The sequence below is a fragment of the Terrapene carolina genome, unplaced genomic scaffold, assembly GCF_002925995.2.
Source record: "Terrapene carolina triunguis isolate 2854851 unplaced genomic scaffold, T_m_triunguis-2.0 Scaffold85, whole genome shotgun sequence".
In the NCBI taxonomy this organism is placed as follows: Eukaryota; Metazoa; Chordata; order Testudines; family Emydidae; genus Terrapene; species Terrapene triunguis.
In genome coordinates this window covers 56,534,630-56,560,273 of record NW_020664436.1, presented here as the reverse complement: position 1 = coordinate 56,560,273, position 25,644 = coordinate 56,534,630, and the positions used below count along the sequence as shown (strand labels likewise).

The window sequence follows — 25,644 nt, the reverse complement described above, 5'->3', positions numbered from 1 at the left end:
AAGTAGGATATTACTGTGTAAGGCTCTTTCACTGGTAAAAGACCCCACAAACCTGCAGAGTGTAAGGTTACGACCTGAGCCCACAGAAGGGTAAGGGTGGGTGCCTAAATTAACAGGGTTACGCCTGAGCCCTAGGGTAAGGGTGGGTGCCCTAGAGTGTAAGGTTACGCCTGAGCCCTAGGAACGAGGTAAAGGTGGGTGCCCCTACAGTGTGCAAGTAACAGAGAATTTTGTGTGGGTAATAGATCGTTATCTAGCAGAGCCCATCATCAGCATGGAAGCATGCCCTCTAGAATGGTGGTCGAAGTAGGAAGGAGCATATGAATATTTAGCAGATCTGGCACGTAAATACCTTGCAATGCCGTCTACAACAGTGCCATGTGAACATCTGTTCTCACTTACAGGTGACATTGTAACTAAGAAGCTGGCAGCATTATCTCCTGTAAATGTAAACAAACTTATTTGTTTTAGGGATTCGCTGAACAAGAAGTAGGACTGAGTGGACTTTTAGGCGCTAAAGTTTTACATTGTTTTATTTTTGAATGCAGTTATGTAAAAAAATAAGAATTCTACATTTGTAAGTTGCACTTTCATGATAATGAGATTGTACTACAGTACTTGTATTAGGTGAATTGAAAAATACTATTTCTTTTGTTTATCTTTTTTACAGTGCAAATATATATAATCAAAAATAATAATATAAAGTGAGCACTGTATCCTTTGTTTAATTGAAATCAAATATTTGAAAACATAAAAAAAATCCAAAATTATTTATAATATCTTTAAATTGGTATTTATTATTGTTTTAACAGTGTGATTAAAACTACGATTAATCACAACTTTTAAAAAATCTAGTTAATTTGTTTTGTGTTAATCGCTTGTGTTAACTGTGATTAATTGACAGCCCTAGTAATCTTGCTGTTATTTCACAAGTTAGTTAAGTAGGGTAAGATCTGCTCAGTGCTAGAATAGGCGACATTTGAGAAAAACTCAAGAGTGCTTCAGGAGTAGCATTAATGATTCAGGACCTGATTCAATTCTCAAAATGAATTCATTGGCATTACACTATTTGATTTACACTACTGTAAGTGGGATCAGAATTAGGCCTATGTAAGTGGGACTCCTCCCTCTGAGGCCATACTGAATGAATGCCCAGAGGCACTGTGCTACAGGAGGAGCTGTCTTTCAGACAGAGATAAAGCACAGGAGGTCCTTGTGGTCAAATCTCAAGGCATTTTTTGCAAAAGTAGGACATTAATCCCACCATTCTGCCCAAATTCAAATTTGTGTTAATTACATTCTCCTACCAAAATTCCTTCTGCAGCTTCAAATAGATGTTGATTTTCACTTCCTGCCTTAACTGTAGTGTAGCATTTCTGTGCACTTTTAAAGAACCAGTCCTTCAAATGATTACTATTGGGTGTAGCCCTTTCTACCATAAATAGTCCAATTTACTTGGATGGGACTACTCACGACAATGAGCATTATGCGTGGTAGTGTTTGCAAGTATTTTGGTGCTAAACAACCTGTAACATTCTACCACACCTGTGCCTGCATTTCAATGGTTGGTGAAGTGATTCCTATGTAAATTTGTAAGGTGAATTGGTTTCCTTTGAGGTGAAATTTAGTATATAGAGGTAGGTTATTATGATGATGCTGCAGCCGTCTTTAACATGAAAGCCAGATTTTTAATCAAATCTAAGCATATGTTATACAATCATGTTGACTAATATTAATGCTTACTTTAATAAAACAGGTTCTCTTCCATGCCTTCTTATGCCTCATTTGAACAAAATGTAAGCTACACCCCATTTTCATTCAGCTAGGGCTAACTCAGCCTCCACCAGTATGGCATTTAGTGAGCAATGAAGAACATTTCCTTAGGGCGTTTGTACTTAAAAGGCTACAGTGGCACAGCTGTGCCCCTGCAGTACTTCAGTGTAGGCACTACCTACGCCAACGTGAGAGATTCTCCCATCAGCACTGGTAATCCACCTCCCCGAGAGGTCTACCACTGTCTACACTGAGGATGCGGTAGGTAAAGTACACCCTCGCTATAACACGCTTCATAACAACAAACCTTTGGCTATAATTAACCCAGTCCCTCCAGCACCACCGCTGCAGCGGGGCCTGATAGTTCCTCCAGCACTGCGGCTGCAGCTGATAGCTCCTCCTGCCAGTGCTACAGCAGCGAGGCTGGAGGCAGTGGAGGATTAGTAACTGGGCTGACGGGGCCCGTGCCAAGGGGTCCTGGCCAACTGGGGGTAGGATTGCCAACTTTCTAACCACACAAAGCTTAAATCCCTTGCCCCTCCCTCTGCCCCTAGGCCCCTTCTCCGAGGCCCCACGCCCGCTCTCTCCATCCCCACCTCCCTCTGTCACTCGCTCTCCCCCACCCTCGCTCACTCGCTCATTTTCACTGGGCTGGGGCAGGGGTGCGGGAGGGGGTGAGGGCTCCATCTGGGGGTGCGGGCTCCGGGGTGGAGACAGAAATGAGGGGTTCAGGGTGTGGGAAGGGGCTCCAGCTGGGGCAGGGGTGCGGACTCTGGAGTGGGCCAGGGATAAGGGGTTTGTGGTGCAGGAGGTGGCTCTGACCTGGGGGGGTGGAGCCGAGGGGTTTGGAGAATGGGAGGTGGCTCTGGGCTGAGGCAGGGGGTTGGGATGTTGGAGGGGGTATGGGCTCTGGCCTGGGGGTGCAGGCTCTGGGGTGAAGCCAGAAATGAGGGGCTCAGGCTGTGGGAGGGGCCTCCAGGCAGGGGCAGGGGGTTGGGGTGTGGGCTCTGGGAGGGAGTTTGGGTGCAGGAGGGGTCTCAGGGATGGGGCAGGGGTTTGGGGCACAGGAGAGGGTTCAGGGTGCAGCCTCTGGGTGGCTTACCTTGGGGGACTCCCGGAAGTGGCAACATGTCCCTTGGCTCCTAGGCAGAGGTGCGGCTCTGCGCACTGCTTCCGCCCACAAGCGCTGCCCCTGCAGCTCCCATTGGCCGCGGTTCACAGCCAATGGGAGCTGCGGAGCCGGCGCTCAGGACAGGGGCAGTGCACGGAGCCCCCCTGGCTGCGCCTATGCCTAGGAGCCGAGGGACATGTCACTGCTTCTGGGAGCCACACAGAACCAGGTAGGGAGCCTGCCAGCCCCGTGCCAACCGGACCTTGGTCAGCGGTGCTGACTGGAGCTGACAGGGTCCCTTTTCGACTGGGCATTCCGGTCAAAAAACAGACGCCTGATAACCCTAATCGGGGGCCCTGGAAAAATTGGCACCCCCATGCCCCAACCCTGCTCTCTGACTCTGCTCGCCTGGTGTGGGAGGGGCTTTGTCATTCCCATACTAAATCCTGCCCCCCCCTGCATGTTTTGGCTCGCAGGGAGCGGACAGAGGAGGATGGAGCAGCTTTTCCCCTGTGCTCTGGGTCCTGCCTCAGCAGCTGGACACAGCCTCCTGGGTCCTAGTGCCCACCTGTTTCTTTTACAACAGTGGGCGGGGGGGGGGGCAGAGCAATGGAGATGGGGTGAGAAGAGAAGGGGAGAGGAAGGGGGAGGGGATGAGGAAGAGAAGGGGATAAGGGAATGGTTAGGGGGAACCAGGAGCCCAGCATATAGTATACTCTGGGCAGCAGCAGCCCCAGCAGGGAGGCAACAGCAGCAGCGCCAGAACAGTGACATCGCTGCAGCAGCCGGTGCCAGAATGGTTGCCGGCAGCAGCTGGGGCTCCCCCATTACGCCGTCCTGTCCCCCCCAGCACTTGCAGCCCAGGTACCACTGTAGGCAGAGGGAGAGAGCCAGTGAACCAAGGGGACTGACTTCAGCATGCATGTGTGCGTGCATGGGCATGCTTTGTCCCCCCAAATATAGCAGTCAAACTATGCCTATGGCCCCAGGACTGGAGGAACTCTAGTTCCCTGCTACGGCCTCAGGGCTGGGGGAGCTCTCACTCCCCGCTGTGGCCCAGGGCCATGGTGGGGGGGAGGGGACAGAGCTTCTCTGGTCTTGGGGCCACAGTGGGGGGGAAGAGAAAGGAGTAAGACTGCGGGGCCACAGTGCGGGGGCAGAATGGGGCTGACCATGTGTGGAACTGGGCAGGACAGTGGAGGGAGCAGCGAACTGCAGCCAGTGGGAGCCGCGATCAGCCGAACCTGCGAACGTGGCAGGTAAACAAACCGGCCTGGCCCACCAGGGGCTTTCCCTGAACAAGCGGCAGACCGGCTTTGAGAACCACTGCTCTAGGGAGATTGAGAGATGATTTGGGTTGCAATACCATATTAAGGTCACTTTTTCTAGCAACATCCTGGCAGGTCATCCACGGGCTGAGAAACTGGGTCTACTCCTTATGTGGTGCTCATTACCATCGCATCTGCACACCTCTCAATAATTTTAAATGAAATAACAAAGACAGTTTCTTTTGCTTTCTTCACAAAAGATAGGATTACATTTCTTGATTAGAGTTAGGGGGTTCTGATTGTTTGTTTTGTTTTATTTATGTTGTTATGGGAGAAGAGCTTTTTGAGAGAAAGCTCAATCAAAGAAATGAGGTTCGCATTTAATTCTGTGAAGTTACTACTTTCTTAGCTCCTGTGGAATGAATTCCACAAGTTAGGTCCAAGCTCCTATGAAAGTGGAGTCTCTAACACTGAAAGGCATTCCTTCAATTAGCTGGGGCCAATCCCCAGGAGGGTTTTCAATACTAGGACAGAGACACTGACCTGAACTTTATTTATTTAGTAGCAAGTGCAGATAACAGAACACTGGTGTGATAGGTCCATGGCAACCTATGTTGCTAAGCAGAAAGACTGCTGCATTTTATACTAGTTGACACTTTTTCAGGATGTGTGGCTTCATTCCTAGATAATACTTAGTTGCTATGATCACTCTTAAAAATCAGAAATGCATGGACCACCATGGCCAAAAGGGTGGGCTGCAGCCTTCAGGCTGGTCACAGATAGAAGTAGCCTTTTTGCCACTATGAGCAGTGAGGAGTCCAAAAGACTCCAGGGTTGAAGACTGATTTAACAATCTGAGGGCACATGCCTCAGTAGGGGGTACATTACAGAGAAGGCCAATTCTTCGAGGCATGTCCCTCTTCCCAGTAGCATCACCTCCATCTTACCGCAGCTCAGTTTTAGTCAGTTGTTGTTTATCTAAGGGCTGATTTAGCTAAGCACAGAGAAAGCTGGAAGATGGTGTTGTTTAGATCTGACATAAAGGAGATGTAGAGATGGGTGTCATCTGAGTACTGGTGTCACTTCAGACCATATTGTCCCCACCAGCTGTCCCAGTGTCCCACGTTGAATAATACAGGGGAGAGGATTGAGCTTTATGGGACTCTTCAAGTGAGGGCTCTACCCCTGCCAGATGTGCTTGCTCTCCATGTCTGACTCAATTCCACTGGCTGCCAGTTCCTGACTTCCTCCTTGAGCCAGGAACCAGATGTGGGGAGGTGAAAAGTCAGGCCAGGGTGGAGTGAGCCAGCAGATTTTACAGTAAGGAAGGAAGGCAAATTAGGGTCAGCGGCCAAGAGGGATGGACAGACAGGATAAGGCTGGTGAGCTGATCAATATGGGGTCAGAGGGATAGACCAGGTGAACGTTGCACAGTTTTTCTATCCCTGTGCCACCTCTCAATCTATGTTTTCACACAAAACTGTCTTATTACACACCATTCTAATTTTGACACCTCCTCCCTACCATTCACCACTGAAGGGCCTCAAACAGGATAGGATATAATGTCCACTCTATAGGCCTGATCCTCAAAGATGCTGAGCATCCACAACTCTCGGCAATGTCAACAGAAGCTGTGGATGTCCATTCCTGCCCAGGAGAAGGCCATACATATGAGGCAGACTAAATGCAAACTTCCTGTTCTTATCATTTGGATTTGAGCGTCAAATCCACACCACACAGTGGTGAAAAACACCACTATCAAATGGGTCCACCATCACACAAAATGTACAAAAGCAGTGAAAAACAACTGTAACATACACACTGGAGGTAATTTTACTGTTCACTTGGGATTGCAATACAAATATTTTGAAATAAAGAAAACAAAATGACTCTATCAATTCTAATAAGTAAAAATGAATGAATACTAGCTAAATTGGCTCAATTTTCTCAAGAACATTTTTATTATAAAAGTATAAAACAATTTTCATAAGACAAAATTTTAAAAAACCTATTTTCTGTTAGCTTACCTGGAATACCTTGGTGAGGAGAATTCTTATTCAACTGGGTGGCTTTTTTAGGTTTTGTTTTGCTTTTTGTTTTTGTTTCACTTTGTTTTGTTCTTTTTTGCAAACAAGTAGTCTTCAGTGTTTTTACAGCAGTGGCTACTACAGAAACTATATCTCTTGCACTTCTTATCTTGGAGGGTGGACAAAATGAACAAACTGAAAATAATACTACAATGAACAGTAAATGATTAAAGGTTTATAATACAAAAAATAGTGTAAAAAGGAAGACAAGTTTAAATATTGTTGTGTAAGAAAGGGATGAAAACAACACAAGGATGAGAATAAGTAAAATGATAGGCTGGAACATCTGGGAAAGTAAATACAAAGACACAGAGAACGGTTAATTAATAAAAGGAAAGCTCAACATTTCAACAGAATAAGCAGTGAAGCAGGGTCTAATCCTGTAAAGGTGCTATGTGCTGATCTTCCATTGGCTTCAGCGGAAGGTCTGCATGCAGAATGCCTGCAGGTCTATGCCCCCAAATTACTGATTTAAATACCGCATTTGTTTGTTTGTTTAGAAAATACTAAGTTATTAATTACTGTTTAGAAAATACTAAGTTATCAATTATCTGCCACCTAGCAATTGGCTAGGTGGCAGAACTGTTGAAAAGGATCTGGGGTTTATAGTGGATCACAAATTGAATATAAGTCAACAGTGGGATGCAGTTGTGAATAAAGCTAACAACATTCTTGGGTGTATTAACAGGAGTGCTGGATGTAAGTCATGTGAAGTACTTGTCTCACTCTACTCGGCACTGGTGAGGCTTCAGCTGAAGTTCTGTGACTAGTTCTTGGTGCCACACTTTCAGAAAGATGAGGACAAACTGGAGAGTGTCCAGAGGAGACCAACATAAACAATAAAAGGTTTAGAAACTGACCTATGAGGAAAGGATAAAAAAACTGGGCATGTTTAGTCTTGAGAAAAGAAGACTGGGGGAGGAGGGACCTGATAACATACTTTAAATATGTTAAGGGCTGTTATAAAGGGGACCGTGATCAATTATTATCCATGTCCATTGATGGTAGGACGAGAAGTAATAGGCTTAATCTGCAGCAAGGGAGATTTAGGTTAGATATCAGGAAAAAAATTCTAACTATAAGGGTAGTTAAACTCTGGAATAGGCATCCAAGGGAGGTTGTGGAATCCCCATCATTGGATTTTTTAAAGAACAGGTTGGACAAACACCTGTCAGCAATGGTCTAGGTTTACTTGGTCCTGCCTTAGCGCAGGGGGTTGGACTTAACTCTTTGAAGTCCCTTCCAGCCCTACAATTTTATGATTCTATGATTATAAATGCCAGATCGGGCCCATAATCTGGATGAGAATATGGTATAATATCTTTTCCTTTTGTTAAAAGATGCAATGCACCCTGTCACACTTTGATTTTATGCAGTGCACTTATAGCAATTGACTGTGTCTGTGACTTTCTGATACAAGGGAACAAACAATCAAATTAGTCAACATATGAATAAGAAATAATAGCTTTCAGCTTCACATGGCAACAATTCTGACTGTAGGGCTAGAAGTACTGTACAAAGTTAATATAACCTAATATGAGACTTACTACGAAGTCTGGAGAAGTTTAAGACCAATAGCAACATTTGAAGTTACTCATGTTAAGATAAGGGTAGTTAAATCTTATTTTTCAGGGCATAAGATGATATTCACAAGGGGCAGGAAGGCATTATCTCCCTGAATTCAGCCTGGCACAACACTGCATGTAGTATGGAGGAGTTTTGTTGTTTTTTGTTTCTTTTCCTTGCACTGCAGCATAGGCTTGAGTCACTCTAGATGCAATATACCATACTTCATTAACCATCTGATTTGTTAAAGCACTTGCTATATTCTATTCTACAGTTTGTTTTTGGTCATCACCCAGATTACACTTCCATTTCACTCCCTCAGGCCAAAGAATATTTGCGCACTGACATTATTGGTGATGTCAGAAGAACTCTGGCAAACACTGCCGCAAGCCAGAATGTTCTGTCTCCCACAATAATAGTATCTACAGTATTTTGTTTATTTATTTTTTAATGTTGAGGAGCCCAGTTCTACAAACCCTTCCTTATGTGAATAGTCATTACTCACATGAGTAGCCCCACTGACTCCATTAGGAGGATCAAGTCCCATGTGATGGACTGGGGGATTTAAAATTAAATCATAGCTATTTAGAAACCAGAGACTTTGCTCATCAGATTATAATAATTTTAATGCATTGTAGAGAAAATTAAAGGCTTAAACTATTTGGCAGTGTCTTTTTACCTCTAGGCTGTAATAAGTAAAAAACTACCTGACTCACTGACAAAGGTTCATCTGCACTTCGGTCATCTGATGACTTTGGAACTTCTAGTCTGTCAATGAAAGTCTGGAGTTCTTTCCTAAATGCCTTCATCTGTGCATTGATTCGATAAAGAAGCTCATGCTCCCGAATCCTACTGCCATCATCTTCTTCATCCATGAGTCCGAACAGATCCCCATTGGCCACATAAATTCTTGCCTCCGTTATGATGGTACTCGTATCAGAAATCAGGCGATCTATCGTCTTGCCCAGTCGCTCGGCTTCAGAGCGGATGTCCTTCATCTGCTGCCGATCTGTGAAGCTCTTCTGCCACCCAGTCGGTGTAGGATAAAAAGACCTAGTGGGAGTCAGGCACCGGATATTGCGTACCTCCTCAGAGTCGCTTTCCCCTCCAATGGGACCTTCCCTTTTGCGGTGCGGAGGGCGGGAATCATCATCACTTTCTTTTTTCCCTGCATCACTTTCAGCATCACTGTCTCTGGGGCTGCCCCGGATCCCGAGGTGAGAGGCCAAGTCATAGCGCTGCATGTTGGACATTAACACTCTGTTTTCATACTGAAGTTGCATGACTTTGCCACTGAGCTCATTGATTTGCATTCGGGCAGCTTTTAGCTCTTCTTGCAGTGCTTCTGTCTTGGCATTATCATGGTGCCTCGAGCTCTCATGGGTGCCAGACTTGTATTTGTATTTGTTTAGCTCTGTTGTGATGCGCTTGTTTTGTTCCTCCAGGTCAGCCAAGTTTCTCCTCAGCAATTCTGTCTCATCTTCAACTAGCTGCAAATGCTGCCGTAACTCTGAGAGAGATTCACTCTGTTCCCCCATGAGGGGATTTGCTGTTCCTGAGAAATCATCTCCTCTTAAATCATCAAGCTCAGCTTTCAGTCCTCTATTTTCTACTTCCAATTCTACTATTTTCCTTCCAAGGATGTTGGCTTCTTCCTCTACTAATCTCAATCTAAGCTTGAGTTCTGCTTCCCTTGTGGTAGGTGGTCCTCCAGCTTCACCTTTTGGTAAGGGACTGTCTAGATCCCCATAAAATGATCTATATTTTTGAAGCTCATGTTCAAATCTGTCTTTCTCCTTATCAATTTTAGCCATTTTTTTCCTCATAAGGGCAGCTTCTTCTTTAACAAACTGCAACTGGCATTTCAGATCTTCATTGTCCTCCTTAAAAAAAAATGAAAATAATTTTATGTCAATAAAGAGAGCACCACTTGAAATCAAACACAGCTTTACATTAAAAGGTTAACAATAAAAGCAATATACCATCAGAAGTTAAAATATGATTATAACAATTATTCTTCTACATCTGAAGATGAGATTAAGACAAAAAGCCTTCTTTCTTTGCTATGAAAGCCTGCACTGTTCCCAGAAAACATACATTTTCAGCACCCTTTCATGAAAGACTAAGATTTTATTGGCTCATGATGTGTGGAAAGTGAAAAGAGAGTGAGAGGATACTTTCTAAGCTTCATACTCAAAAGGCTGAAAAACCAAAATTGAAAGTCAGTTAAATAAGGCAACATATATATAAAGGAGTCTCAAAGTCCACATCCAAAGGGCCAAGTCCTGGAGTCCTGATTCAGATGAAACTCTTGTTGACTTCAATGGGAGTTTTGCCTTTCATCCGGATCCTACAAATTGGACTTCTGAGCCCATGCAGAGCCCTACTGCAGTCAATGCACTTGTACTGTTCTCAGTGCAGGATTGGGTCAGTTGTCAAGCCTGCAGATTTGGGCCCAAGATCCTTATATCCCATACAGCAGTATGATATAATACTAAACATCAAAACTAACAACAAAAACAAAGGGCCAGGTCCTCAGTTCATGTAAATTGGTGTAGCTCCACTGAAGCCTCAAGCTGAGGATCTGGGCTGTTATTACTTCAACATACCTCAGTGGGTGTCTGCTGTGACTTTTTTTCTGATTTCTGCAAGTCTTTGCTCCCTCTTCTTTTCAACGACAGCTACAAAAAAGTGAGATACATTGAACATGTCACTAATCATGTATCTAATTCAGTCCCCTTTTCTAAAACATACCAAATCACATACAATTATTTGGACTGCTTCTTCTAATTCCTGTAATATCACAAACAAGGGAAATAATTCTACCTTAAAATAGCATAAAAGAAATGCTATACAAGGCATCGTAAAATAGTAACCACTCTTGGTTGCATTTTCAATATTCAGACATCAAAAAATAAAAACTTACAACATCCCCATGAGGTAGGTAATAAATTTATTATAACTCATATTGTACAGATGGGTAAATTGAGGCAAGGGGTGACATCCTGGCTTCACTGAAGTCAATGAAGTTCTGCCATTAACCTAGATGGGGCCAGGATTTCACCCAGGGAGCTTAAGTGACTTCTGCCCAAGGCCAAAGAAGGAATCAGAAACAGGCAGTTACCAGTGATCAGGAAATTAGGCCTCCCTGCTTTCATTTAAAAAAAAAATTTTAACACTAGAGCTGGTGAAATAATTTGTTATGAATCAATTATCTGATGGGCTTAGTCCTCTTTTCTGTTCACTGTTTGTTTGCAAACCAATCCTGATGTCTGTGAAAGTATTAATTAGTCACAGGTATTAACCAAATTGTCTAGCTGGCCAATTTTCAAGTAGCAGTGTATTTGCAAATGGTTCACTATTCACAGAGTAGGATGGGTCACGAAAGTCACATGATATTGTTTCTTCTATCTGATTAGATAACTGGAAGCTTTTAAATATGAGAATCATAGAAATGTAGGCCTGGAAGGGACCTCAATAGGTCATCTAGTCCAGTCCCCTGTACTGAGGCAGAACTAAGGTCTGGTCTACACTACAGAGTTAGGTCGATGCAAGGCAACTTACATCAACCTAACTATGGAAGTATCTACACTTAAATTTCGCTCCCACCAATGTAACTGCCCCGCTACGCAGACTTAATAACTCCACCTCCATGAGCGACGCAAAGTCAAGGTTGATGTAGTTAGGTTGATGCAGTATCAGTGTAGACACTGCTTTGCTTATGTCGACAGTTACTGGCTTTCAGGAACCATCCCACAATGCCCCACACTGACAGTACAATACATACAAGCACTCCTGGTGAGGACGCACACCACTGACACAAGGAGTAAAGTAGACATGCACAAGTGATGTAATTACTGCAGCAGCTGTATGCCAAGGTAAGTTAAGTCAACTTAATTCTGAAGTGCAGACATGGCCTAAGTATTATCTAGACCAGGGGTTCTCAACCTTTTTCTTTCTGAGCCTCCCCCAACATGCAATAAAAACTCCATGGCCCACCAGTGCCACAACTGCTTTTCTGCATAAAAAAGCCAGGGCCAGCGTTAGTGGATAGCAAGCAGGGCAGTTGCCTAGGGCCCCATGCCACAGGGCCCCCCACAAAGCTACATTGCTCAGGCTTCAGCTTCAGCCCCGGGTGGTGGGGCTCAGGGCCCTGGGCTTCAGCCCCGGGTGGAGGGGCTCAGGGCCCTGGGCTTCAGCCCCAGGTGGTGGGGCTTTGGCTTTCTGCCCTGGGCCACAGCAAGTCTAATTCTGGCCCTGTTTGGCGGACCCCCTGAAACCTGCCCGAGGCCCACTAGGGAGCCCCGGATCCCTGGTTGAGAACCACTGATCTAGACCATACCTGACAGGTATTTGTCTAACCTGTTCTTAAAAACCTCCAGTGACAGAGATTCCACAATCTCACTAGGTAATTTGTTCTAGTGCTTAATTACCTTTACAGTTAGGAAGGTCTAAGCTACATCTCCCTTGCTTCAATTTAAGGCCATTACATTTTGTCCTGTCCTCAGTGGTTAAGGAGCACAATTTATCACACTTATCTTTAAATCAACCTTTTACATGCTTGAAGACTGTTATCATGTCCCCTTTCAATCTTCTCTTCTCCAGACTAAACAAACACAATTTTTTCAATCTTTCCTCGTAAGTCATATTTTCTAGACCTTTAATCATTTTTGTTGCTCTCCTTCGGACTTTCCCCAATTTGTCCACATCTTTAGCGAAGTGTGGTGCCCAGAACTGGACACAGTACTCCAACTGAGCCTTTTAAGTGCTGAGTAGAGTGGAAGGATTACTTCTCATGTCTTGCTGACAACACTCCAGCTAATACAGCCCAGAATGATGTTTGCTTTTTTTTGCAACAGTGTTACATTGACACATATTTAGTTTGTGATCCACTATAACTCACAGATCCTTTTCTGCAGTACTCCTTCCTAGGCAGTCATTTCCCATTTTGTATGTGTGCAACTGATTGTTCTTTCTTAAGTGGAGTACTTTGCATTTGTCCTTATTGAATTTCATCCTATTTATTTCAGATAATTTCTCCAGTTTGTCAAGAATTCTAAACCTGTCCTCCAAAGTGCTTGCAATCCCTCCCAGCTTGGTATCATCCACAAACTCTATAAGCATACTCTCTATGCCATTATCTAAATCATTTATGAAGATATTGAACAGAACCAGACACAGGACAGATCCCTGCAGAACCCCACTCAATATGCCTTTCCAGCTTGAGTGTGAACCATTGATAACTACTCTCTGACTATGCTTTTTCAACCAGTTGGGCACCACCTTACAGTAGGTTCATCAAGGCTATATTTCTCTAGTTTGTTCATAAGAAGGTTATGTGAGACAGTATCAAAAGCCTTACTAAAGTCAAGATATATCACATCTACTGCTTCCCCCATCCACAAGGCTTGTTACCTTGTCAAAGAAGGATATTAGGTTGGTTTGACATGATTTTGTCTTGACAAATCCATGTTGATTTTCCTTATTTTCCAATAGGTCAGGGGAGGGCGAACTACAGCCTGCGGGCCAGATCCAGCCCGTCTGGGCTTTCAGTCCGGCCCGCGGGATTGCCAGACCCATGGCACAGCGGGGCTAAGGCAGACTCCCTGCCTGCCCTGGCCGCACGCTGCTCCCGGAAGCAGACAGCACCACGTCCATGTGGCCCCTGGGGTGGGGGGGGGTAGGAGGCAGAGGGCTCTGTGTGCTGCCCTCGCCTGCAAGTACCGCCCCCTGCAGCTCCCATTGGCTGGGAACGGTGAACGCCACCCCACCCACAGAAGCCACTGCCGAACATGCTGGCCACTTCCGGGAGTGGCGTGGGGCCAGGGCGGCTGCCTTAGCTCCGCTGCGCGCCACTGTCACCCCGGAGCCGCTCAAGGTAAGCGGCGCCAGGATGGAGCCCGCACCCCGAACCCTTCCTGCACCCCGCACCCCAACCCCCTGCCCTGAGCCCCCTAACTCCCTGCTTTGAGCCCCCACCGCACTCCTATCCCCTGCCCTGAGCACCCTTCTGCACTCTGCAACCCCTCCTGCACTCCAACCCCCTGCCCTGAGCCCCCTGCTGCACCCTGCACCCGAACCCCTTGCCCTGAGCCCCTTCCTGCATACTGCACCCCCACCCACACTCTGCACCCCCTCCTGCACCCGAACTCCCTGCCCTAGCCCTACATTCATGGCCCTGCATACAAAAAGCTTGCCCACCCCTGCTCTAGGTGCTTATAAATTAATTGTTTGATTATTTGCTTCATTATGTTTCTGTGTACCAAAGTTAAGCTGACTGTTCTATAACTCCCTGGGTTGTCCTTATTCTCCTTTTTATCAATAGGTACTAAATATTTGCCCTTTTCTAGTCCTCTGGGATCTCTCTAGTCAGCTACGAGTTCTCAAAGATAATCGCTAATGGCTCAGAGATCTCTTCAGGCAGTTTCTTAAGTATTCTAGGATGTAGCTGATCAGGCCCTGCTGCCTGGAAGACATCTAACTTGTTATTTTCCTATTTTAGCCTCAGAGCCTATGTATGTTAGTCATCCAATCACTGCTAATGTTTTTGGTGAAAACTGAAACAAAAAAGGCATTTAACACTTCGGCCATTGCTGTGTTTTCTGTTATTATCTTTCCCTCCTTGTTGAGGATTCGTAAATAAGTAATGGGTCAGATCTTGGTCTCTGCACTGGCTGCTCTGCTCTGCTCCATCAGCGTAAAGCAGACAGAGAGCTGGTAGATCTGGTCATCTGAGTATTTTCCCTGCCTGGGAAATCTGTGGATGGCATGTAAGGAGCCTACCAGCTCCTATGCCATGCCTCCTCCCCCCACATACACTAGTTCAGGGGGTGTGGCTGGGAGAAAGCAGGTATGGCCAACACAACCTTCTTGATCTCTGGCTATTGGGGCCTCCAGATGTAAGTTACAATAGCCCCTGAGGCTGCTCTGAGTTACGTCAGGGACCAGATAGGTCCCCAGACAGCTCAGAAATTAGAGGAGGACAAAAATAGTTTCAGTTCACTTTGGTCACCCACACACGCATAGTCCTGAACTAAAAATCTAGCCCAATAAGTAGTGAACAGTCTTGTTTGTGAATAGGTGCCCATGTCTGTATATGAATACGAGTATTCATATAAAAATGGCTACTCCCTAAATGTTATGTGAACAAAAACTTGTTCATATGAATGCACGCAAATAGTGAAGTAAGAGGGCTATGAGCATGAGCATACCAGGTTTTCTGAATTAGAATACATGTCTATAAACATTATTTTTACAGTATTTCACCAATCCTAGTTAAAACCACTATAAATAAAATTGTATAAATGCCTTCATAAAGTTCATTCCTGGATGTATTTAACTTATAAACCACAAAACTGGTCAACTCTAATATAATGGGTTATTCTGCTTGCTTCTGAAATGTAGAATAGGGAGAGGAAAGAAGGAAAGTGTGTATCTGTAGCTCACAGTAGGGGTCTCATTCTCTCCTTGTGGCTGGTTTACATAACAGATTAATGAGTTGGCTACAGCTGCCCGTTAGGGGGCTTAGTCTCTCAGCTCAAGCAGTAGACACTCATGCTTCTAGTGCTGAAGGCCCCAGGTTCAAACCCAGCTAACATGTCCACAAGGATTCCACAGGCACAGACTGGGGCTTATGGCTACCAATGATGAAAGGTCCATTAGTAAGGAGGTGACTGGAGTGAGAAACAGCCGCAACCACCTCACTGTCATCAAGGGCAAACACAACCCGGCAAGTGGATGGCACTAGCTGGGAAGAGCACCCAGGGGATGTGCCAATTCAGAATATCCCTGCTGCAGAGTGGAGAGTGGGCAGGCTAAGACCTGGCATTACACTTTGGACCTATCTCTTGCAGAAAAACTAAGGCAGATGTTCAGATTAGTGGATTCAAGGATGGATAAGAGATGGACCTTGAGAGGTTCAGCTTCACATTAAGTTTTATCAAAGGAAAGTCCCCACAAGCAAACCGATTGCATTAGTACACCTCTACCTCGATATAACGCTGTCCTCGGGAGCCAAAAAATCTTACCGCGTTATAGGTGAAACTGCGTTATATCGAACTTGCTTTGATCCGCCGGAGTGCGCAGCCCCGCCCCCCCGGAGCACTGCTTTACCGCGTTATATCGGGGTAGAGGCGTACTAAAAACCTTCACACAACAGATCCTTGCCAATGCTGCCCACTGATAAAATACTAGGGGTACTAAAAATATAGTTCTTCTTCATCACCTAATCTCATCTTTTCCATCTCCCAGAGCTCAGCACCTCTCCAGATATACAGAAGTGCTGAAATCAGGTCCGGCTCCAGGCACCAGACCTCTAAGCATGTGCTTGGGGCGGCACCTGGAGGGGGGCGGCACTCACCCGGGGAGAGCGGGGCCGCGGCCAGGCTCGCCGCCCTCCTCCCGGCACTCCAGCCGGTCGGGGAGAGCGGGGCCCCGGCCGGGCTCTCCGCCCTCCTCCCGGCACTCCGGCCGGTCGGGGAGAGCGAGGCCCCAGCCGGGCTCGCTGCCCTCCTCCCGGCGCTCTGGCCGCCGGGGAGAGCGGAGCCGTGGCGGGCTCACCACCCTCCCCCGGCGCTCCGGCCGGCCGGGGAGAGCGGGTCCGCCCTCCCCCAGCGCTCTGGCCGGTCGGGGAGAGCGGGGCCGCAGCCGGGCTCTCCGCCCTCCTCCCGGCGCTCCGGCCGGTCAGGGAGAGCGGGGCCCCGGCCGGGCTTGCTGCCCTCCTCCCGGCGCTCCGGCCGCCGGGGAGAGTGGGGCCGCGGCCAGGCTCAGCGCCCTCCCCTGCCGTGCTCCCCACCGGGGGGCAGCGGGAGGCTTTTTTGTCTGGGGCGGCAAAAAAGCCAGAGCCGGTCCTGGCTGAAATGCTGAGTTCCAACTTCTCCACTAGGACCCCCAGCTTCTAATTAAAGACAAGGGCTGTCTGAAAATATTCTCACAACAAATAAAACTAGCCAAAAAAACCCCTCATCCAATTTTTCCAGGTTTGAGAAAAGCTATAAACATGTTTACTCTTGCTCACATTTTTAACAAACATTAAAGTTATGTTTGGTAGCCAGGATTCTAATATTTGAATAACAACAATAACTTGCTTTTATATATTGCCTTTCATTCTGCTCGTCTCAAATTTTAGCTATATCCAATGCTCATATCATCCTCTACTGAAATGAAGCAGCTATTTAACAGCACACAGCAACACTATATAATTTTATAGCAGAAAGCAACAAAGAATACCACATATACAATTAAAATTGGAGGAGTGATTTGAGTAGTTAGATTGTGCCCAATTGGAATTTGGGTGGGACACTGGGGTTAACACCCATTCTCCTGTGAAAAGTACCATGGGCAATTTAATGACCACAGGAGGTCAAAACCTCAGTTTTATAACTCCTCTGAACATAAGAACATAATAATGGCCATACTGGGTGAGACCAAAGATCCATCTAGCCCAGTATCCTGTCTTCCGACAGTGGCCACTGCCAGGTGCCCCAGAGAGAATGAACAGAACAGGCAATCATCGCGTGATCCAAAGCTGACCTCTTCAAAAAACACAGTGCACTCTAACAACATGTCAGAGCATTGATCCAATACAGACGCTGAAGAGAGAATGTCATCTACTGACTATCAAACACTATATCCTGCAGTCCCTGAATAATAAATTCAACAGGATATTTCAGTGGGATAGATAGCAATTTAGAATGTCTACACATACCTGCCATCATTTTATTTTCATATTTCATACTTTTAAAAAACATAGATCCTATTTTCAATGTGTGAAATTATCTACTGCTGCTAACAGATATTTTACTTAATGGAAACTGAACATAAAATAATTAGGGACTGAATAAAAAACACTGGACAAACTAAAAATGTCCTCCCTCTCCATGGAATCAGATTCCTCACGTTATCTTTCTTTGGGCCCCAAATGGAAGGAGAGAAGGAGCTTGGGGGAGGCACCTCATGGTGACAAAGAGAGTCGTGATTTAGGGTCAGGAAGCAGAGAGAGTGTTTTGGGTAAAAGAGGAGATGGGCTGGGATTGAAAGAAGTGAGAGAAAATACAGGAGGGCAAAATAGAAAAAGGAAAAATACATTTAAGAGCAAGGCAAATAAAAAAATAACAAATGGAGATGCTTGGAGCCTTATTTTCAGACTATGACCTCCATTTGGCACATATAAGATTTTATGCATATACCCTATGTATGCACTTTTGGTGCACTAACACCTGACAAGATAGATTATAGATTCTGTCACTTCCATGTGCAGAATTGTCATGTGCAAAATCTATTTGTCCACAATAGTTATGCACATGAATTTCTTTAGGATATATTTCTCTACTTATCTCCATTCTTTTCCTTTGGCTGGATTACATCACCACAAGATGCAATGCAGCAGCATCCAAATCACACCCCCAACTGCTTCTCAACTGCAGCAACAGACCTAGCACCAATATTTCAAAGCTGGTTTCTAACATTATTGGTCTGAAATGTAATTTTTGTGCTCAAAAATATTTTTCCTCAGTAATTTGAAAACTGTTCTCAATATTTTTGTGCATTCTGATAGCAAGAACAAAATATTTCCCTAAAACAACAAATATTATTGCTAATAGGGAATTAACAATATGTTTATTGCTAATGAAAATATTAAACCAGTTGAACTTTTTTTTTAACATGTCCCTCAAGATTTTTCAAGTGTACTTTAGATAAAACGTAGTCAGGGATTGTTACATAAAACTAACATCATTTAAAAAAATCTACCATTGTATTTAACAATTATGATCCAAAAAGATGACAAACTACATAAATAATTGATTTAGTTTGAAGATCAATTTAGTATACTTTGATTTTTTATATGTGTTTGTCAGACAGATTTATAATGAAAATTGATTAAAGATATTTCTGGAATACCTGATGAAACAAATTATGTATCTGAAGTGGAAAAGACTGAGATATGGTCTACCAAATGGTGACTACACCGAGGATTTTAGGGAACTCTCCCACTAGCGATTAGCAGCTCCACCAGAATTAGCAACAGTGGGAGCACTAAACTGGCTGTTAGCATTTCTACAGCCTGTTGAGTAACTCTGCTCAGAGCAAGTCTAGAAGACATGCAGGTAAAACTTCACCACTTTACCAGGGCTGAGCACTGAAGCCAACCACATGAGAAACCACCATAACATAGAGGGATCCGTGGGTGGCACAGGGCTGCCATAACAGTTCCCACTTCATCCCTGCCCCCATCTTCAGCCAGCACAGATGTCATGGCCAGGGAAAAAGGAATGCAGCTCTCTTACACCTAAGTGATCCTTGGCTGTTGTAATAACTTCTTGGAGCCACTGGAAGTTAGAGCTGGCTTTAAGCCATCTTTGCAATCCCCGATATTGGTGCATCTGTGTACCATGCTGGTCTCTAGGCTGCTCTAATTTGCACTTACTGACCAGCCTCGCACAGAGTTGCCCCAAGTTCAGGGAAATGCAAAGTTGGTTAAAGTCACCTTTGCACTCTTCCCCCAACTCCTGACTTGCTCTGAGCACTTCTTGCCAGGCCCTGGGATCTGACCCTGAATAGACACGAGAATTGAAATAATCACTTTACTATCATCCATTAAAAAAATCAAATGAACAGGTATTAGAAACTGAATGGATCCTCTCCAGGCTGGTGACTGAAAATACATTCTACCCTCAAAATAATATGTTTTAAAATGTCCATTTCATTCCTAAAGTTTATCAGCCTTCCAAGACAAGGGCCACACTCCTAATAAACTATCTCAATCACCATGCTGGGCAACCTGCCAGCAACACACCCAGGGCACTTGCTTTGTCTCTGATGGGAACAAGCATACATATCCTACCAATCCAGTGTTCTGCCCAGCCTACTCAAAGGGCAATGTCCTGTGTATTTCAGTACCTTGCCTTCTCACCAGAATGAAGCAGGGAGGTAGCACAGAGCAATATTAAGAAATGCACATGAATATTCATACCCAGGAACTGAACAGAAAGTTGCTAGGTCTAGTTATAGCCCTAACAGCCCTATCAGTGTCCTCTTAATATTAAAAATGGCATATGTTACACTCATTACTGGAGAAGGATATGGAATGCAGGTGGCCTTAACCAGGAATGGATAAATAGCTCAATGTAGTCATTTAAACTAGTTGAAGCCAATATCCCACTTCAGAAGAAGGGGGCACGGAGTTTCTTCAGCTATTTATATTTTACATGTGTTTTGTTTTAAATTATTTTATTTATTGTTTTCAGATTCATTCATATCTGAATATCATAGTCACCTGTTAATTAAATTGAGAAAATTTCAAAAAGAGAAAATATACAGCAAAATTTACAATCTAGCTAACAAAGCCCTCAAAACGTTTTGGGCCAGTCACACAAACAGCTAAAGCATTGCTCATAAAATAAGCAAAGATAGCAGTGTAGACATGCAAAAAAATGTCTTATCGTTAGTGTGAAATGAAATAGTACACCAACACCTAGCATACTTTCATTTGCATTTTTATCTGCTTTTTCACAAACTGATGCAAAAACTCAGAGAAATGAGACATGAAAGTCAGCATTACCAGCCTCTGTACATGTGCTGGCCATGCAGCACACCCAATTCTGATTTCTGTTGCTTGTGACCATGCACTTTCTGCTCAAGCAGAGTTCAGCACAGTGGTGAAAGCCAAGTGTTCTTTCCTTCGAGAGGCTATACCCCTTGTAACTGACCACCAAACCTTTCAACTGATCAAGAACCGGTGATTAAATTCAAAGAAAGATACATCTAGCCATACTCAACTGAACCAGATTAAGGTTGAAGGTCACCACGAACACAGTCCCCTAATCCTGGAGTGCACAGGCAAATCTCAGAGTGCAGTGACTCCTTTGAACTGAAATGCCTGGCTCAGGGCACTTGGTAGAACAGAGACTATGGTAAACTTGTTTCCTTGTGCTCCCCCAGTCTGTCTGTCGTATCTACCTGTTGTCTCTTGTCTTAACGTGTAAAAGTGTAAGATCTGTGGGACAGAGACTGTCTTTATATCCTGTGTTTGTATACTGCCTATCAAAGCCACTGTGTAGGATGAATACAGCCTCAGAGATGCACAATGCTGCTTTGTCAAAACTACACAAGGTGGCTGGTTGGTGAATTTATGTAGTTATAGATCCACCGACCTTGCAGCAACTCAAAAAGAACCATCTGCGCTATATTTGTACAGCACTAAGAGGCCTCAGCCCACATTGGGGCCTTTGGACACTACCATGACGCAAATACATACATAATAAAATAATAAATAAAATAAAATAATACATAAATAAATAATTAATAATAGGAAAGAGGAAGCCCCAGGAAGCTGTGTTCCGTGGCTTCCTACAATGCGCACACACACACACACACACAAAGTGGAACTGCCTGAGATCCACCGTGTTCAGGGCCAATGGGAGATCAGGCAGATTTGTAGATAGATCTTATAGTTGTCTGCAGACCTCTGCACAAGAAGGCCAGTAGAGCTGAATCCTCCAATGCCGGCAATTGGATCTAGATAATTTTCCACAAACCGAAAAAATATGAAATATAGAGAGACTTTGAAGGAGGGCCTTTTCATCAGTTTTGTTTGCTCCCGTTATTTGCTTCTCTTTATTTTCTGTTCCAAGCTGGGAGTCTAATGAAGGCATAGTCTGTTGAACTTCAAGCCACAGTACTTCTCAGGCCTAACAGCACCTCCTAGATAGGCCTGGATATGAATCCTTGCCTGCTCACCAGATCCTGTCCCAGCTGGACAGAGGGGAACTCCTTATCATGTGGGAATTGGAAAGAACTGGGCCTCACCTCTTGATTCAACCTTCCGCACTGCGCACAGAGGGACCACAAGGGGACACTGCTTGCCTATGGAAAGAGCCATCTCTCTCCTGAATTGACAACAATCACCACCCACCTGTTGCCTGATCCTAAGGAGGGGCTGACTCTTTCTTTTTCTTCCTCTGTCTTCTCTGCTATCTGTGTTTGGTTTTGGGGGGATTGGTTTGACAAAACTAATAGCTAGGAATATTTTCCATCATATAACAAAAGGGAATAAAACAAGCTGGTTTTGTAACGTGCCATTTCCCCCACATGTTTAAGCTAATCAAGACAGTGCATCAGACTCTTCAGAGCATAGTAGGCAGTTTGTCCTGCTGCATCAGTGTAATCCTGCCACTATCCAATAAAGTCATTGCAGTGGAAAACAGAGGTTGGCAGCTGGTGGCACAGTGAGTTCAGGGGGCATGGTACAGGAAAACCAAGTACTGTCAGGTGCAAAAAGATGTCATACTGATCCTCACCTTCCTGCCTGGTGCAAAACAGATGCATATTAGCAGTGGAACTTTCAGCAGCCTTAAGGATAATATAATATACCATGTAAAGGGCTCCTCTAGTTATGAATGTGAAAAGTTCATTTTGACAATAGGCAGCTTAGTGTAGAGATCTTGATCACTGGTAATGCACTGCTAACCTAGATACCCTAAGCAATCATCTGGCTTCTCACCTATTGCCACAAAGGTCACTGAAAAAGCAGATCACTTGCAAAATAGTGCAGTAGCACTCATCAAAATCTCTCTCTCCCACATTACTGATGATCTGCCTTAGAATGATACAATGTATTCAAAGGCAGACACATGGTACAGGCTAAGTCTATATACAGTACACTACTATAATGTGGAACTAGGAACAGCCACATGTAATAGGGCACCTGGCAGAACCTGGATACTGCAGCAAAATAAATAAATAAATAACGGCTTTGGAATGCAGTGTGTTCAAACTTGAAACAAAAGGATGGGTTTGATATCAGAATACGTTGCCAACTCACTATTTCCATCAAATCTCCACAGCGAGTTCCCGATTATGTAGCACTGCCAAGCGTACCATGTAGAGAAAGTAGTCACTCCTAAAATGGAATTCACTGTGGAGACTTTGTGGACTAGTAGGAGTGTTCTTGTATGGCATATCCATTGCTTTCTGGGCTTATTTACAGTTACTGGCCAGGATGCAAAGGCATTTTTGGTGTCTCCCCTTGTATGGCTTCAGCTCCCAAGTGTCCGGATGCTCTACAGTTCAGTATACAGTTATGACTAGCCATTCTAATGAGAGAGGGATCCCAGGTGCTCTCCCAACAACATAGCTACTGCATATGTGACATAGCTGCATAATAGCTAGACTGGTATCACTATGACACTGATAGGTTGGGGCCCCACTTAGGGAGACACCAAACAGACAGCGTATCCGAGCCGGTAATTGTGAGTAAGAACTGAAACCAACAATACACTTGTACAAGATTCAGAATTGTGCTGCTCCCAAAGCATCGCATCCTCCATAACGTACTGTGCACTAAATAGGAGTCATGTTATTTTACTTGTTGAGTTGAAGAAGTTCCATAGCGGAGTTGTTTGTAGCAAAAGTTGGTCAGGTCTGAGAGAGTGCATGCCATCTGTACCCCTTCTACAGGCTCTTGTTGTAAATTCTTTTTTTGTATACTCAGTTTTTCAAAAATCATCAATAGACCAGGTTTGAATGCTCACCACCTGCTGATGAGAACCAGCTTGCGTTCATGCAACTTTGTTAATTCCATCACAGTAGAGACTGCAACACAGTATGCAGACAATACTCATAAGTACTCTGACCACAACATAAATTACAGATCACTGCGAATGCACATGCATGTGCATACTGATGCAAAGTACATCACGTTAACTTGCCTGTGCTAATTAATTCCCCCTTCGGCGTAAAAAAAGTACACAGATATCCAATAGCCGGCCTAGAAGATAGCAGATGCACCAAGACAACCAGAGAAAAAGCTTAGCACAAAACATATGAGCTATCACTGGTCACTTCACTCCTAATGTGGTCACCATACAACTGCTACTTCTCACTGTAGATGGTGCACTATAAGGAAAACACATTAGTGGTCAACCAACAAGAAAAAAATTTCCCCATTGGTCTGATGAATGGTATGTGCCTGCCACATCACTGGACTTGGGTTTCTCACCCCTCAGGGAAAATCCTGCAACCCTCTATGGAACCGTATCAAGATCCTTACACCCAACTTTGATGCTGAGGCTCAGTGGAGAGTCACATGGAGCACTTTGACCGCTCAAAACAAACAGCTCGTCATTGATCCTGTTGAGAAACCACCGGGTTTTATGTCGGAAAGACTGGTGCAGATTGAATCGCATCAGGACATCTCATGGGAGATGTGGACAAACCCTCTTCAAATGGAAAATGAGGCAAACACCTGTATGTGACTGTGGTCACCAGGCACAAACCATAGAGCACATCACAGCTGAATGTCCCCTTCGTTCTTTTGCTGGGGGCCTGAAGGCAGTGTGCTGGCTATCAAACTTAGATATAAATTTGTAGTTGCTGCTACCTACCCAAGCCATACGAAAGAAGAAGAAGTTCAAAACAGAGCCTAGCACATTGCCACTAGTGCACTGTCTCTAATAAATCACTTCATTGGAAATCCAAACTACTAGTACCAGTCAAAATTAAAAAGGTTTAGTCAAGCCTGTAACACCATATGCTCCTGGTAATTAGGTTGCCATGATGGTCATCATCAGTCACACTCTACATGTATGCACACCTGTCCCTGTTACAGGCAACAGTGATGGGAGCAGGTGCACAGCGAATATCGTCTAAATGCAAGCACTCATCTATGACCTAAACAAGCATCCATAACATGTACTTATCATCCTAAACTGGGTTTAATGTTGAAATAGCTAAATTCATTAATACAATGATACCATTATGATCAAATAAGGCAATATGGAAAGGTTATCCACAGGTTTCTCTACCATACCTCCATATGTGCTACCATCACTACTGATGGGAAATTTTTCACATAATATATAAAAGCATCTCCACAGAAATAAAGACTTATTTATTTTTTAAAAATTGGTCCAATAGGCTAAACTTACTTGTTACTTCTTAACAATGGATGCAGCGTTTGGCACTCTGATTACAGAACATTACAAGGACCTGGATCTACTAAGACACTGAAAATGTCAGAGTTTTCTGGCTCCTGATGCAGTGAATACTGTGACAAGTGGAAAACAAGCCTCCAGCTGGCAATGAACAAACACCAAAAATCCTGCCTGCAGCTTCATACCCCCAACTAGTGTTGATTCCCCTGAATTCAGAGGAGAGGTCTGACCAATTACTGATGCAAACCCACAGTATTTCTACACAGCAAAGAAAAATCCACGTCTGGCCCTTGCCAGCTGACTCAGGCTCACAGGGCTTCGGCTGCGGGGTTGTTTCATCGTTGTGTAGACTCCTGGGCTTGGGCTGGAGCCTGGGATTCTGCAGGATGGGAGGGTCCCAGAGTTCAGGCTCCAGCCCAAAGTTCTACACAGCAATGAAACAACCCTGCGGCCTGAGCCCTGTGAGCCCGAGTTAGCTGACACGGGCAACCACGGGTTTTTCTTTGCTGTGTAGACATACCCCCAGTGATTCTATGTAATGTTCAATGACATATACTACAAATACAGAATTCAACTGCACATACTCAATCACAATGCCCTAAAAGAAGAAAGGTGGGCTGTGTCATGTAGTTCTGCAGTCAGTATCACAAGTACAGTTTACAAATAAAATCAGAAGTGAATGGCGAATTGCTTAGAAGATACAGATATCATGCTAGTAATGAATGCAGAATCACTACAGAGGTGTATGCATAATTCTGTATAATTACTTATATGCAATATTACACTACAGCGTAACCAGAGAAGCTGTTTTGCATGCAGTATTCACCATTGACACATGTATTATCCATTCTCTCTTGCACCGAAAGAAAGAAAGAAAGAAAGAAAGAAAGAAAGAAAGAAAGAAAGAA

At 44.5% G+C, this 25,644-nt stretch overlaps 1 protein-coding gene across 1 annotated transcript in view; it reads right to left on the bottom strand.

Annotated features, from left to right (window-relative positions):
• Window positions 1-6,200: 6,200 nt before the first annotated feature.
• Window positions 6,201-25,644, bottom strand: part of SOGA3 (SOGA family member 3) — a 38,517-nt gene continuing 19,073 nt past the window's right edge. Inside the window, exons 4-6 of the mRNA XM_024202883.3 lie at window positions 10,415-10,486; window positions 8,513-9,688; window positions 6,201-6,525 (exon numbers count right to left, since the gene is read on the bottom strand). Coding sequence (XP_024058651.2) covers window positions 6,415-6,525; window positions 8,513-9,688; window positions 10,415-10,486 — 1,359 coding nt within the window. The 3' untranslated portion in view covers window positions 6,201-6,414. The remainder of the gene's footprint in view (window positions 6,526-8,512; window positions 9,689-10,414; window positions 10,487-25,644) is intronic.